Here is a 12,811-nt window from a genome sequence, read left to right as displayed (position 1 = left end):
ATTCTTATTGCACACAACTTTCTACTCTTAAACAAAATGATCAGAGCATTAAAATTGAAGTCATAGACACCCGTGACAATAAAAATATCAGGCTCAGTTTGTAGCTTTGTTTCATATACACATGACAATTGAAAACACCATCTATCAACCCACAACAGAAAATTATTCCATTCTTTGAAAACAGCTAGCAAAGCCTCTGTCCTGGAAAAAAGTGGGTGGGTTTGGGGGAAGAGGGCAAGCAACATTTAAAACTAGAGTACACATGAATATATTTTTTCTTTACCTGGGGATGTACTTATTCATGATAGCATAGAAGCAGTTGTATAAGTCACTTCGTGGAAGTCGAAGATGCACCAATGGCTTAAGTAGATATGTCCAACTAAGGCTAGAACTGTATTTGACATTACGAGATTTACAATAGAAGGTAATCACAGATTCAATATCCAAAAGTAATACTGACTTCTCCTCCTCTGGCACTGACAGCTGATCTGAAAACAGACAAATATCAAAACCATGTTGAAAATGTGTCATTTTTCACTTGATTCACTGGTGGTACCTGTCATGCTGGGATCACTCTCAGAAACCGGGAATGTCATAGAGAGCAAGAGAGGGTACTTCATACGCAGCTGCTATAGTGCTGTACCAACACAACAAGGCAATGAAGATCTATTAAGTCCCTTGAGTGCACCAATACTGCTGATACACCCACTCTGCTACTTTCCCCTTCTAACTGCACCTCTAAAATTGCATCTGATAATCCTCCATAATACGTGGCAACATTAAGGAGTATTTTTTTTATGGGTGTGGACGCAAAAGAAGAGCTGGAAAGCCTCAGTGTACCTGTGGAAGCTCATGAATGGCCCTTTGGGTTCTGTCTCATTGTTATAATGCATAACAGCTCTCCCTGAATAGAGAGAAAGACATTGTTGCACTAGGCTGCATGATTATGCACTCAGCTGCTCATTTGACAGCAGACATAAGTCATCTCACATGAGCAATCAACTGGCAAATTGCACTGTGAATGCTAAAATTCTACTGTTGCACATTGTTTGAAAGTTCTCTGAGAAGGGGGCTTTAGACTGCAAGGTGAGCGACTGCAGAATTCATTCATTCACCTTTTTTAGGGACAGAGGCTGCTTTTTTCAGTTCTACAAAAAGCAACTGCTGATAAGTAAACATTTATCTAAGTGATAATGGCTTTTATTCATTCATTCATTCATTCATTCATTCATTCATTCATTCATTCATTCTTACAGACACATACGATTTATACCCCAGCCTTTTTGTAAAAATAACACTCTCAGGACAAAAACAAGTTAAATAAAATAATAAGGCAACAACAATATTTTAAAAGGCCAATATTTTTAAAGGCCTAGGGAAATAAAGAAATCTAGAGAAAGCCTGCCAATCCTAGTATGGTAGCACAGTCCACATTTAGCCATCTGATTATTGCACAAAATAAAACGTGTTAGCAGCTAATGACTGTATTAATATACTTTTCAGCAATAATCCTTAAAGGAGGCTGGCAAGACTACCAAGATATTTCAGCTAGACTTTACTGAAGTAATTCTGAGTTGCTCTCCACAGGTGTTAGAGCAGCGATAGGACAGGAAGGTAATTCTTATGGAGAGAATAAAGTGTTCAGAAGTGTTTTAGCCTAGCAATTTAATCTTATTTCAGACGTACCAACCAGTTCTTGACAATCTTTGTGAATCAGTGTCTGTTCCGGCAGATCTAGACAGCCATCCCATGATGCCAAACTGTCACCTTTACCTGCAACGTTCAGTGCAATCTAAAAATACATACAAGAGAGGGTGGAAAACCTTCAGTATGTTTCAATCTACACAAGATACAATTCTTAAACATGAATTATTTAAAATTATTTAAAAAAAACATTTTTAAATGCAAATGTAGGAAGCTTTTAAAATTATCTCTTTATAACTTTCAGCATTCTTGAATAATAAATTTCCTTAACGTTTATGTTTAACACAAAGTAACCATTCTAGATCAGACTTGGTGGTTATTTATTCTATTAATGCAAAAAAACAATGAAACAATGTTATTCTGTAGCACCTTAGAAACCAAGTAAGTTTGTTCTGGGTATAAGCTTTTGTGTGCATGCACACTTCTTCAGATACATGAAAGCTTATTCCCAGAACAAACTTACTTGGTCTCTAAGGTGCTACTGGACAATATATATATATATATATATATATATATATATATATATATATATGTGTGTGTGTGTGTGTGTGTGTGTGTGTGTGTATTTATATATATATACAAACTCCGTCAAACCAACACGGCTACCTACCTGAATCTAGAATAATGTTATTCTGTGTGCCTAAATAGTCAAAGCTCACATCCTACTTGTTCTGGTCAAATTAAGGGCCTGGCTACACACTATAAACTAGAGATGTGGAAACTTCTTAAGCCCGAGGGCCATATTCTCTTCCGGGCAACCTCCTGAGGGCCATATGCCAGAAGCAGGCAAGGCCAGAAGCAAAATTGGGCAGAGCAACAAATGTCACTTTTACCTCTGTACAGTAGTACAAAGGCTAATTGTGGAGTAACTAGCCAGACATGCCTTCACCCGGACAAGCAAGAGGTATTGTCAAGAGTTGGAGAACACATTCCAGCCTATTGGACTGTCAAACTGTTTCTGTATCTGTTTATAATACAAAACTGAAACAAATATTTCCCTGGGGTGTAAAGTGATGGGTGGGCCTGATAGAGAGGCTTCGTTGGAGGGCTGAATTTGACTCCTGAGCCTGAAGCTTCCCAGCCCTGTTATTTTCAGAAACATGTAACAGTACCCCAGTTCCTTTTTTGAAACAAAAAAGACCATTTCAGGATACGGGTGACTGGGACCTGAGGAAAAAATGGGGGGAATGAGATGCCGGGCCCTTTCCCAAATGGCTATTTCTCTGCTTCAGGTACATTTCCCCAGCTGCTTTCCCTCCCTGTAGGATTCGAAAGGTGTTTGTCCTTTCAAACATGCATTTGGGACCCCCCTGAAAAGCCTTTTGAGGAAGCAATCAAGAAACTATAAGCTGGGAAAGGAACAAATGTCCTGTTCCTGCAATGCTTCTCCCCATCGAACAGCACCCTCTGAAGTGACTTCTCCATCTGTGACATGGCCACTAACATACCACTGAACACTTTTGCTTATTATGTGCAGTGAGGCCGTGAAAAAGATGCTTCATTTTGCATTTACAACATGAAATGCGGATGCTTAAAACAAAGGATGCCATAAAGTTAACTTTTATTGTTGTGCTTTCTTGTAAAGAAAAAAAAGCAATTATTGGATTTTAAAACACATACACACACCAAGTATGAACCAAAATACAACTGAGACTGTTAGCTTTATAAAGATAAAATTTAAGAGGTGAAGGGCCCCCTCTAAGTGGTTCCTGTCTCTTTTGAAAGAGACCAAGAACTCAAGACAAATTACTACCTTTCAAAAAAAAAGGCCTTACCTTCCAGACCTTGGCTCTTAGGTCATCAGGCAAAGGTCGCCCTTGAATTATGTTTCGGACTGTTTCAAGATCACAACCACCTTCTTCTAGAGCTTCTGCAAGGTCATTCTCCCTGGAAAAGTTGCCTTAAATAAGATTAAGTGAATTTAATGCACCTCAACATGTTCATCTCTTAAAGGTAAAGGGACCCCTGACCATTAGGTCCAGTCGTGGCCGACTCTGGGGTTGCGGTGCTCATCTTGCTTTATTGGCTGAGGGAGCCGGCGTACAGCTTCCGGGTCATGTGGCCAGCATGACTAAGCCGCTTCTGGCAAACCAGAGCAGTGCACGGAAACACTGTTTACCTTCCCGCCGGAGTGGGACCTATTTATTTACTTGCACTTTGACGTGCTTTTGAACTGCTAGGTTGGCAGGAGCAGGGTCCGAGCAACGGCAGCTCACCCCGTCACAGGGATTCGAACTGGCGACCTTCTGATCGGCAAGCCCTAGGCTCTGTGGTTTAACCCACAGCGCCACCCGAGTCCCTGTTCATCTCTTAGTACAGGCTTAATTATTATTTCTTATTACGCCAAAGTGATGCGCAAAATATTTTACACAAAGCTAAAAAGACCCCAGTTAAAAACACCCCCACGATGTACTTAAAACCAATATGAAGTGGGAACTCATTGCTTAATGGGGGGGGGGGGGAGGTGCAGAGACGTATCACACAGTGGTTTAGCAAGCTGTTCTGTGAAGTGCCTCCCCCCTCAGAAGAGGGGCTTGGTACTAGCTGTGAGGGGATAGGTGAGGTGGTGGGTGGGGTGTAAAGGGATGGAGACAGGGTTTGGTCAAGTATTGGGGGAAGGGTTAGGGTTGGCGAAGGATAGGCAAGGCTAGCAAGCAGTGTGAGAAGAGGTAACAGCCCCTAGTAATTTGCCTATAAATAGAAGCATACATGATTCAAGTTCCATCTCATTTGAAGCGAAGCACCTAGATATTATATTTATCCTTCTGAAAATGAGACATGCTTTCAATTATATCTTAATGATCTGCCTTGTGGGTATGGGCATGTGCCGAAAGGGGTAGTGGAAAGAGATTAAAGAAACACTGAAATATTTATGGCCAAAATCTTAACTGGTTTGATCCAGAGTTAAGCATGTAACTAGGTGGGTAGAAGCCAACTACCTCATTTCTCTGCCCCATGTCAGTCAACCCAGGCTCCTGAAAATGCTCTGCCAAGGGTTGGAAGACTCTCCTGAATAGTATTGGGTATATAGCACAGCAGGCTGAGAGGGAAGAAAGAATCCCTGAAAACTGGCAGCTTCTGTAAGCTGGAACTCCCTTCTTGGAAAGCACCCCCACCCAAATTTCCCTTTTCTATAGCCTCAGGAACTACTACTTACCTTTAAAAAGTGGGGAGGGGGAGTTCTGCCTCTGGGGAGCCACCAATGGGGGCAAAAGTTTAACAGCACAGAAAAGAGGGTTCCTGAGTGCTAATACCTTCTGGTGATGGCAGCAACCCAAAGGGATAAGAGGCCCCTCTTATAGGTATGAAGAGGGCTTTTCTCCCCATTTTTATATCCCACTGCAGCCTGCCTATGGAGACGAAACTGCCCTCCCCCACTCATAGGCAGAGAATGGGACAACCTACACACACACACACACACACACACACACACACACCAGTGTGCGTGTGTGTGTGTGTGTGAGAGAGAGAGAGAGAGAGAGAGAGAGAGAGAGAGAGAGAGGTCTATATGTGTGCTGTATGTGTGGCAAGTATGAGTGCATGTGTGTACACACGTAATGCATATGGCCCTCAACACAACCCTTGAGCTGAAAAAGTTTAGAAATTAACAGTGCTTTTTGTAGGCCCTTAGAGGTAAAACGGCTGTTCTCAAAATAATATTGATTTGTCAAGATGTAATGAAATGGGGGTGAAAAAAGCAAAAAAAGAAGAGCTCTGGGGGTGATTTTATAAGTTAGTATATACTGTACTATATCATACTAACATAAACTGTACTCTCTTGCTGTTGGGAGAAGGCAATGGTTCCCCTGCTGTTCTTATTCAGCAGCGTATGAACTTATTATTATTGCTTGCTAAGCCAAACTAGGATCTCTTTCATCTTTTAATTATTTCACTATAATGAACACCTGTTTTGGAACAACTCATTGATCAGCCAGCTGGAACCTTGGAAAATTAATCTCCTCCTAGGCTGCTGAAGCACTTATTCATATGCTCCTCAGAGATGTAATGATGCTTTTATCTCTCCTCTCTTAATAATAGTCACTCATTGCTTCTGCCTATATTCTCAAGAGAGTCCTGTTATAAAAACACTGCATGCATTCTGAGAACCTCAGATTCAATTGTTCTATGTACAGTATTTCCTCCAGTAACGCATGTGTTAAGAGCACAGCAGCCAGTTCAACAAGTTATACGCTGACTTTGATGTGCCAGCGCATTTGGTCTCCTTTGGCTCACACCCAAAACTTCATTGCCAATCACCTTTTCCCAAAGCCCAGGCAAATATGAGGGGCAATTTGCTCTTCCGTTAGGGTCAACCCTCAAAAAGCAGCCCTTCGCTTTACGGTGCCTTCCATAATTTAAGATTGCCAACGAAACTACAATATTATTTGGAAATTATTACCTTCAAATGTGAAAAACTTGATTGAGTCTTGGAAAATTCTCACAGAATTTAATTCGTTCCATTGTACTAATAACCACATTTTAACAACAATAAGGAAGCTCAGACACATTCTTAACTACCACTGGAAACTCCCTCTACCACACTCTGATGGTGGTTGGAGCGTAACCACCTCTTCCGTTTCATCATGTCTGCCTTATTCAGTTCTCAGTCCTGCATTCCTCATGGGCACCGCAAATGTTTGTTTCTCCCATGTGAGCCTGATTCATGTGCGTAAAAGAGGAACTTCCACAATCCTCCATTCTACTACATGTGCGCTTTGTGTTGCTCTCTGCTGGACCATCATCGATTATGATAAATATCCATGTGTTTGAGGAAGAAAATGAGACCATGCAGATTGCTTCTGTTCAAAATTCCAACTAGCCAGCCATGTTCTGTTCTGTGGTACTCAGTTACATCCCCCCCCTCCAGTTTTCAATTGTTTTGCTCCAACTATTAGTCAGTATTCTATGCCCACTGAACTTACACAAAAGTGAATTCAGCTTTTCTGCGTAGCTAGTTTAGCATAGTGGCTAAGAGCCCATGTTACAAATGAAAAGGTCCCTGGTTTGAACCTTGTCTCTACTGTGACCTCATAAGGTGGCCACTCTGCCTCAGTCTTAATCTTCCCATCTGCAATATGGGGGGGTTAATAATACTGACTTACTTTACAGTGTTGTTGTAAGTATCGCTTTACACATTTGCAAGTGCTATACAAATGTTAAGTATTGTTGTTGTTGCTTTTAAAAAAAAAAAAGCTAGGCAGCCAGTGCAAGTCTCAAACCGCTGGAAGCTATTGGGGGATCCAAGCAATGTGTTGGTCGGTGGAATCACTGGACTAAGCTGGCTCCAAGTATTGTTGTTGTTATCATTATGCAGTAGTTTGGTATTCTATGAATGAGCGTTTTACTTTTAAAACTATACTATTGTGAGACTCCTTATTCCTGCATATTTCCAGTAATTTAATGGAATTCCAAAGGAAGGAGTTGAATATTGTATGGGGAGGGCCAGGGAAATGTTGCACATAAAAGCTGCATTCGAACACTTTTAATACCCTTTTCACTAACAGTTTCACAATGATTTTCTTCTGCCTTTTACATCTTATTTCCCAACTCTTCCTGACATATTTTCTCATTTTAAAAATATTTGCTAAATACCCATTTCGTGTTTTATCTGTTTAGGGAGGGGACAGGGAGTAAGAAAAATAGGCATGATTCTGTTCCAAATTACAACACTGGTACATGAGATAAAGCTAGCAGGCTACTGTCCAAACAGAATTCTCTACATGACTGGCCACATTAAGGCAAAATGCACAGTACATATGATTTTTAGAGAGCTAGTTACTACTTTAAGCAAAATGGACCAAGCCCATATGTTACACTTGAAAAAAGTCAGGCTCCTAACCCTTAAAAAGCTGCTACTGGAGTCTAGACATTTTAATTCCCTCCAATCCATGCAGAGTAGGTTCCTAAAAATCTTACCCTGGGTCATTTTTTTAAAAAGGAAGCTCTTCATTTTGATTCCCAGAAACATAAAGATTCAAGAACTCTGCCACAGTTACTCTCTCAGACTACATGGAAACTCAAGTACATTTTCTGAAACATGAACATGAGCTAAAATTTCCAAAGTATTTTTGGCAATTGGTAGTATTCATATCACGTACTCTTTGTCTTTATAACAATGAGGATTTTGCCTAAGACCTCCCACAATGGATCAATACATTCCCCAAAACACATATTGCTAGAAATTTGGTGACAACCATGAATTCTGGCATGTGCCTAGAATATAAAATTTCTGGATTCTAGCAGAGATCCTTATATTCTTTTGGGGTTGCATATATATGAAGAACTTAAGAACTCCAAGAAGTCTATCTCCAGGAAGTCACAATTGCAGGACCATAACAGACAAGTTCAATCCTGGAGGTGACCCTAGAATAAAAGAATTTGTATGCTAGTGCTTAGCCCTGACTTTCATTAGCGCCATTAGTTTTTGCACCTTCTACCCAATACTTCTCTCTGAACCACGCTTATCCAATGTACTTTGTTTGTTAAAAAGTAAGCAGAAAAGACTGTAAAGACCTTCCAACATCACAATGCCCTTTGGAATTCTCCAGCAGTCTTTGCTTATGTTATAACCTCCAAACTCATTTGCTCATCGTCATATCACACAGTACACCTATTTCTTGTCTCATCCATCTAGTACAAACTTTGCCACAGTAAAGTTACAACTTGTAGGCTTTATCTCAGAATGCGCTTGACAATGTTATAAACAAGTGGCAACATGCTTAATATTGCTGAGTAAGAGATACTTATAACTAAGTGCATCATTTAGATTGTGACATGACAAATGCTTAATAAATAACAGACCCCATTCAACCTCCCTGCAAACTTTGTCCAAATAAATCAGAATGAATGTTCAATAAACAGGTTGACTAGAAGCAACCTGTGATAAGTGAAGTTTGAGGTCTGCTCAAACATGGAGTGCTACTCTAATTCAGTATATGGCTGCACATTAAATCTTTTTGAACCCAGACTGGAATTTGGAAGCAATCCCATTATAAAGAAAGCTGGACTCTCCATTTGTGACATAAAGCAAAACAAAAGGTCCAGTATTTAAGTCTAAAAATTAACTTTCTAGATAGAAACTCCTTGAAACAGCCACACACTAGAAATCATAAAGGAGAGTAATCATGCACCAAATTTAGCCAACTTGAATATTCTGACACCAGTGGATAGTGAACCTGACATGGGGTAAATTTTCCCATACCTAAGGAAATCTAGAGGAACAGATAATTTGGTGTTAATTACTGTAAGCTACATTGTATATGTAGCTTACAGTAATTAACGCCAAATTAATTTAAGCGAAGACTGTTTATGCACAGGTAAAAGATGCACCAAATATATAAGTCACAATCATTCAGTGAAAGGACAAAACTAAAGATCTTTTTTATGTGTACTATCCAATCAGGTGAGACCAGATTCTATTCATAACAACAGCAAGGGGTGTGTGTGTGTATTCTCTAAGGCTCTAATCCAAGTAAACAAGCAACAAGTCATGCTGCAGAGTATAAGTCCTGTGGAATGTCCTCCTGTCAGATGTCAAGGAAATAAACTACTATCTGACTTTTAGAAGGCATCTGAAGGGAAGTTTTTAATGTCTGATGTTTTAATTTGTTGGAAGCCGCCCAGAGTGGCTGGGGCAACCTAGTCAGATGGGTGCCATATAGATAATAACTTATTATAATTAGAATTATTATTACTCAGAAACTGGCTCAGCTGGATTTAGAGGGCGTTACTTCTATGATAATATGGGAAAGATCCAAGTATATTAGTATCATAGCAGTTTTGTAGAAAGAAAAAGTTTGAACAAAAGTCCACTCCAAATTAAAGTTAGAAAAGATGGACTCGCTTAGACAGTTTCCTGAAACTGAGTTGAAAACTGCCAAGAACATGAATTCAGATTTTAAAACAACTGACACCACAGTAACTAAAATGAAAATACGTTAGGCACACACATTGGGCTGGATCATACAGACCCAATAAAAATTAAGTCAGGCATGTCTTTAGTGTGAACCCTTAAGAAATGCCATGCTGAATGAGACGGAGATCCGGCTAACTGCATTATCCTAGTCACACCAGCAGCCAGCCAGAAGCGTGTGAGATGCTCACAGGCAAAGCATCCAGTAACTGGAGCCTCTGCATAGGGAGCGCCATTCAGCCACAGTTACTAGTGGGGAACAGCAGTCATGATAAACAGTAGCAAACCGGGGTCGGGGAGGAGAGTCCAAGGTGCTCAGCTGTAAACCTCGCCGGGTGGACCTTGATCCAGCTCAGCTCTCAGCCCAAACTGAACCACAGGGCTGCTGAGAAGGTGTGCAAGAAGCTGCTTGAAAGAAGGGCGTTCCGGATAATGCGATAATAGCCCCGATCCCAGATCCAGATCCCCCCCGCCGCCCCTTGAGAAATGCCTCGTTTCGAAGGAGCCTGGGTTTAAGGGGTGGGGATGGATCCCAGCCTTGGCTTTAAGCCCAACTTGACAGCTCGTCCTCCTCCTCCATCGGGAGCGAGCAGGGGCAAGCCGAGAGGAATGGGGGGCTGCGGGTGCGGAGAGCCCTGCCTGCTCCCTCCAGACACCGGCCCTTGCGGAGGGAAGAGGCAGAAGGGACCTGGGAGTCGGTCGGCTCCAGCAGCCGCGGCCGGCCAGGGGGCTTCGGGCTGGGGCTGCCCAGAGCCTACAGGCATTCCGGGCGGGGCAGTTTCTGGGACGAGAGGCGGCGAAGGTGGGGAAAGCGACCCCCGCCCCCCTCCGGAGAACTCCATTAACCGATGGATTGTCCAACTCACCAGCTTCTCGGTGGGAGCGCTTCCTCCGCTCCCGCCATAGCTGTTGACGTGCCCCACCACCGAAGCCGTAAAGCGCGGCCGACATTGCCAAGGTTTTCTGTCGCAACCCCTCCTCCTTGCGACACGGCTGCCGCAAAGCGAAGCATTCGCGCATAGACTTACGATAAAGGAACTGGCGCACAGCCTTTAGGTTACGAGTCCCCTTTGCAAGCTCTTTCCCCACCCCGCTTTTCGTTCGGGTGTTTGGTTTTGTCCCTGGACAGAAGTGTTTCTGTTTCCCCATAAGGGAAAAAAATATATTTATGGAGGTATCCATTATTTTATTTATTCACTGTATTTCATTCAAATGAATCCCAAAGCAGCTTACAAGCAATACACAAGTATGATAGAACATAATACAGAACACCACACATCCGGCATAAATAATGTATATAATGATATAATATAAAAAATAAATAATGTAGTATAATTAACATCGTAAGCGAAACGATTGCAACCTATAAAGCACTGCTAGCAAAGCAACAACTAGATATCACAATTAGAGCAAAAGTCATATTACACGATTATCCAATCAATGCACCATCTATTAGTGATGTTGTGAGAAGGATGCACCCCCAAAAGGTAGGCACTGGTGCTTTCAAAAGGAGACTGACTTTTGCATTGTAAACCGCTTGTCGCGATACTGTATTGCAAATGGTTCTCCAGCAATAGGGCTGGTGTGAGTGAGAGAGAAAAACCAACGTGATTTTTCCAAGGAAGGCTAAATCTGAATTAAACTTGGGGTGGCACTTTGACGTCGCGCGGCCGCTACGGGGGGAAAAGCAACCCCTTGAATATGCGAGGAGCACTGATCCCACAATGAACTCCTCTCTAGAGGACCCTTTTATGAGCCCTTTGCAAGTATTACCGCTCCCGGACCAGCACCCAGCGGACAAACGCCCGCAATCCTAAAGCCGCTTATTCACAAGCAAAGCACGCGGAGGCGGAGCGACGACCACGCGGCGCTGGAGTAAGGCTTCCTCCTCCTCCTCCTCCTCTTCCCGAGGGCGGCGCCGCGCTCGTTGCTCGGGACGCCTGCGGAGGCCCCGTCCCACACCCGCCCCTCGGGGCGGACCTCGCCGTCCTCGGTCGGAGCAGGGCCAGCCGGCGGCTTCCTCCGCTCCTCCCCCTTCTCAGCCCTTGGTAGGAGCGGCGTGGCCTGCGGAGGACCTGCAGCATGGGGGACACCCTAGACGAGCCCTGGTGGGAACCACGTGAAGGCAGCGGCAGCAGTCCAGGTACCGAGCAGTGACGTTTGCTGGTGACTGAGGAAGTCAAAAAGCAAAAGCCTTGCTTTGCCTCAGACTTTCTTTTGGCCGCCTTAGAGTTTGGTTGGCCGCCTGTCGTGGATGTTTCAGTTGAGATTCCTGCATTGCAGGGGGTTGGGCTAGATGACCCTCTAGGGTCTCTTCCAACTCTCTGACTTTCCTTTCTCGATCTCTCTCCTCTACACATTTTGTCTCCACTTGGGCAAAGCAACTCAAATCTTCGCTTTCCAGCCCCAACCTCTGATTTATTGCGCTCCCTTCACTGCTAGAGTTTTCCTCCTGGTGAGATGTGGGGCTAGTGCCGGATTTACGCATAAGCTAAAGAAGCTATAGCTTAGGGCCCTACTCTCTTGGGGCCCCCCAAAAAATTAAAGGGAAAAAACAACTGGATGCACATTTCCAAAATATAAGATAAAAACAAATAAAATAAAACCTACATACAGCAGCAGTGTTTAGTGTTGTGTAGGCTCCTATTTGTTATGTGCAAGTGGCTTTAGATACCTATTAGGTCCATAAATTACCATATAGCATATATTCAACACAAAAAACAGCAACAATTTGTTGTTGACACAGGACAGCTGGACATATAAAGGGCCTCATTACCTTCAGTAGCTTAGGGGCCTCATCAAACTTAAATCCACTGCTGTTTTGCTAGAGCAGGCACCCCCAAACTCACCCTCCAGATGTTTTGGACTACAACTCCCATCATCCCTAGCTAACAGGACCCAGTGGTCAGGGATGATGGGAATTATAGCCCCAAAACATCTGGAGGGCCAAGTTTGGGGATTCCTGTGCTAGAGTTTTCCTCCCGGTGAGATGTGGGGTGTTAGGCCCCAAACCAATAAAATGCATTTTAAAAACAAATGAATAAACAGTGTTAAACTGCCTGCTAGATTTCTGACTGGGATTTGTTCTTCAGCTGAGCTGAGGAGGGACTTGTCTCCCTTCAGCCCCTTTAGGAAAAGAGCTTGGGCACACTGCACTTTTTGAAACCAATTTGGCTTCCAACTGGCCTGTGAAAC

General features: G+C 42.8%; 2 protein-coding genes across 4 annotated transcripts in view; one reads left to right on the top strand and one right to left on the bottom strand.

Annotated features, from left to right (window-relative positions):
- Nucleotides 1–10,651, bottom strand: part of TBC1D23 (TBC1 domain family member 23) — a 31,813-nt gene extending 21,162 nt beyond the window's left edge. For 2 of the 3 annotated variants that reach the window (XM_028726645.2, XM_077927172.1), the window contains exons 1-4: nt 10,483–10,651; nt 3,480–3,604; nt 1,687–1,792; nt 284–488 (exon numbers count right to left, since the gene is read on the bottom strand). In XM_028726645.2, the coding sequence (XP_028582478.2) occupies nt 284–488; nt 1,687–1,792; nt 3,480–3,604; nt 10,483–10,636 (590 nt within the window). In that variant the 5' untranslated portion in view covers nt 10,637–10,651. The remainder of the gene's footprint in view (nt 1–283; nt 489–1,686; nt 1,793–3,479; nt 3,605–10,482) is intronic. The other variant, XM_028726643.2, reaches the window with a different exon arrangement.
- An 857-nt stretch (nt 10,652–11,508) lies between these two features.
- The window catches only part of CMSS1 (cms1 ribosomal small subunit homolog), a 185,327-nt gene continuing 184,024 nt past the window's right edge, over nt 11,509–12,811 (top strand). Inside the window, exon 1 of the mRNA XM_028726648.2 lies at nt 11,509–11,759. Coding sequence (XP_028582481.2) covers nt 11,699–11,759 — 61 coding nt within the window. The 5' untranslated portion in view covers nt 11,509–11,698. The remainder of the gene's footprint in view (nt 11,760–12,811) is intronic.

The sequence above is a fragment of the Podarcis muralis genome, chromosome 4, assembly GCF_964188315.1.
Source record: "Podarcis muralis chromosome 4, rPodMur119.hap1.1, whole genome shotgun sequence".
Taxonomy (NCBI): Eukaryota; Metazoa; Chordata; class Lepidosauria; order Squamata; family Lacertidae; genus Podarcis; species Podarcis muralis.
Note: the sequence above shows the minus strand (reverse complement) of the source record. Positions and strands in the feature narration are given on the sequence as shown.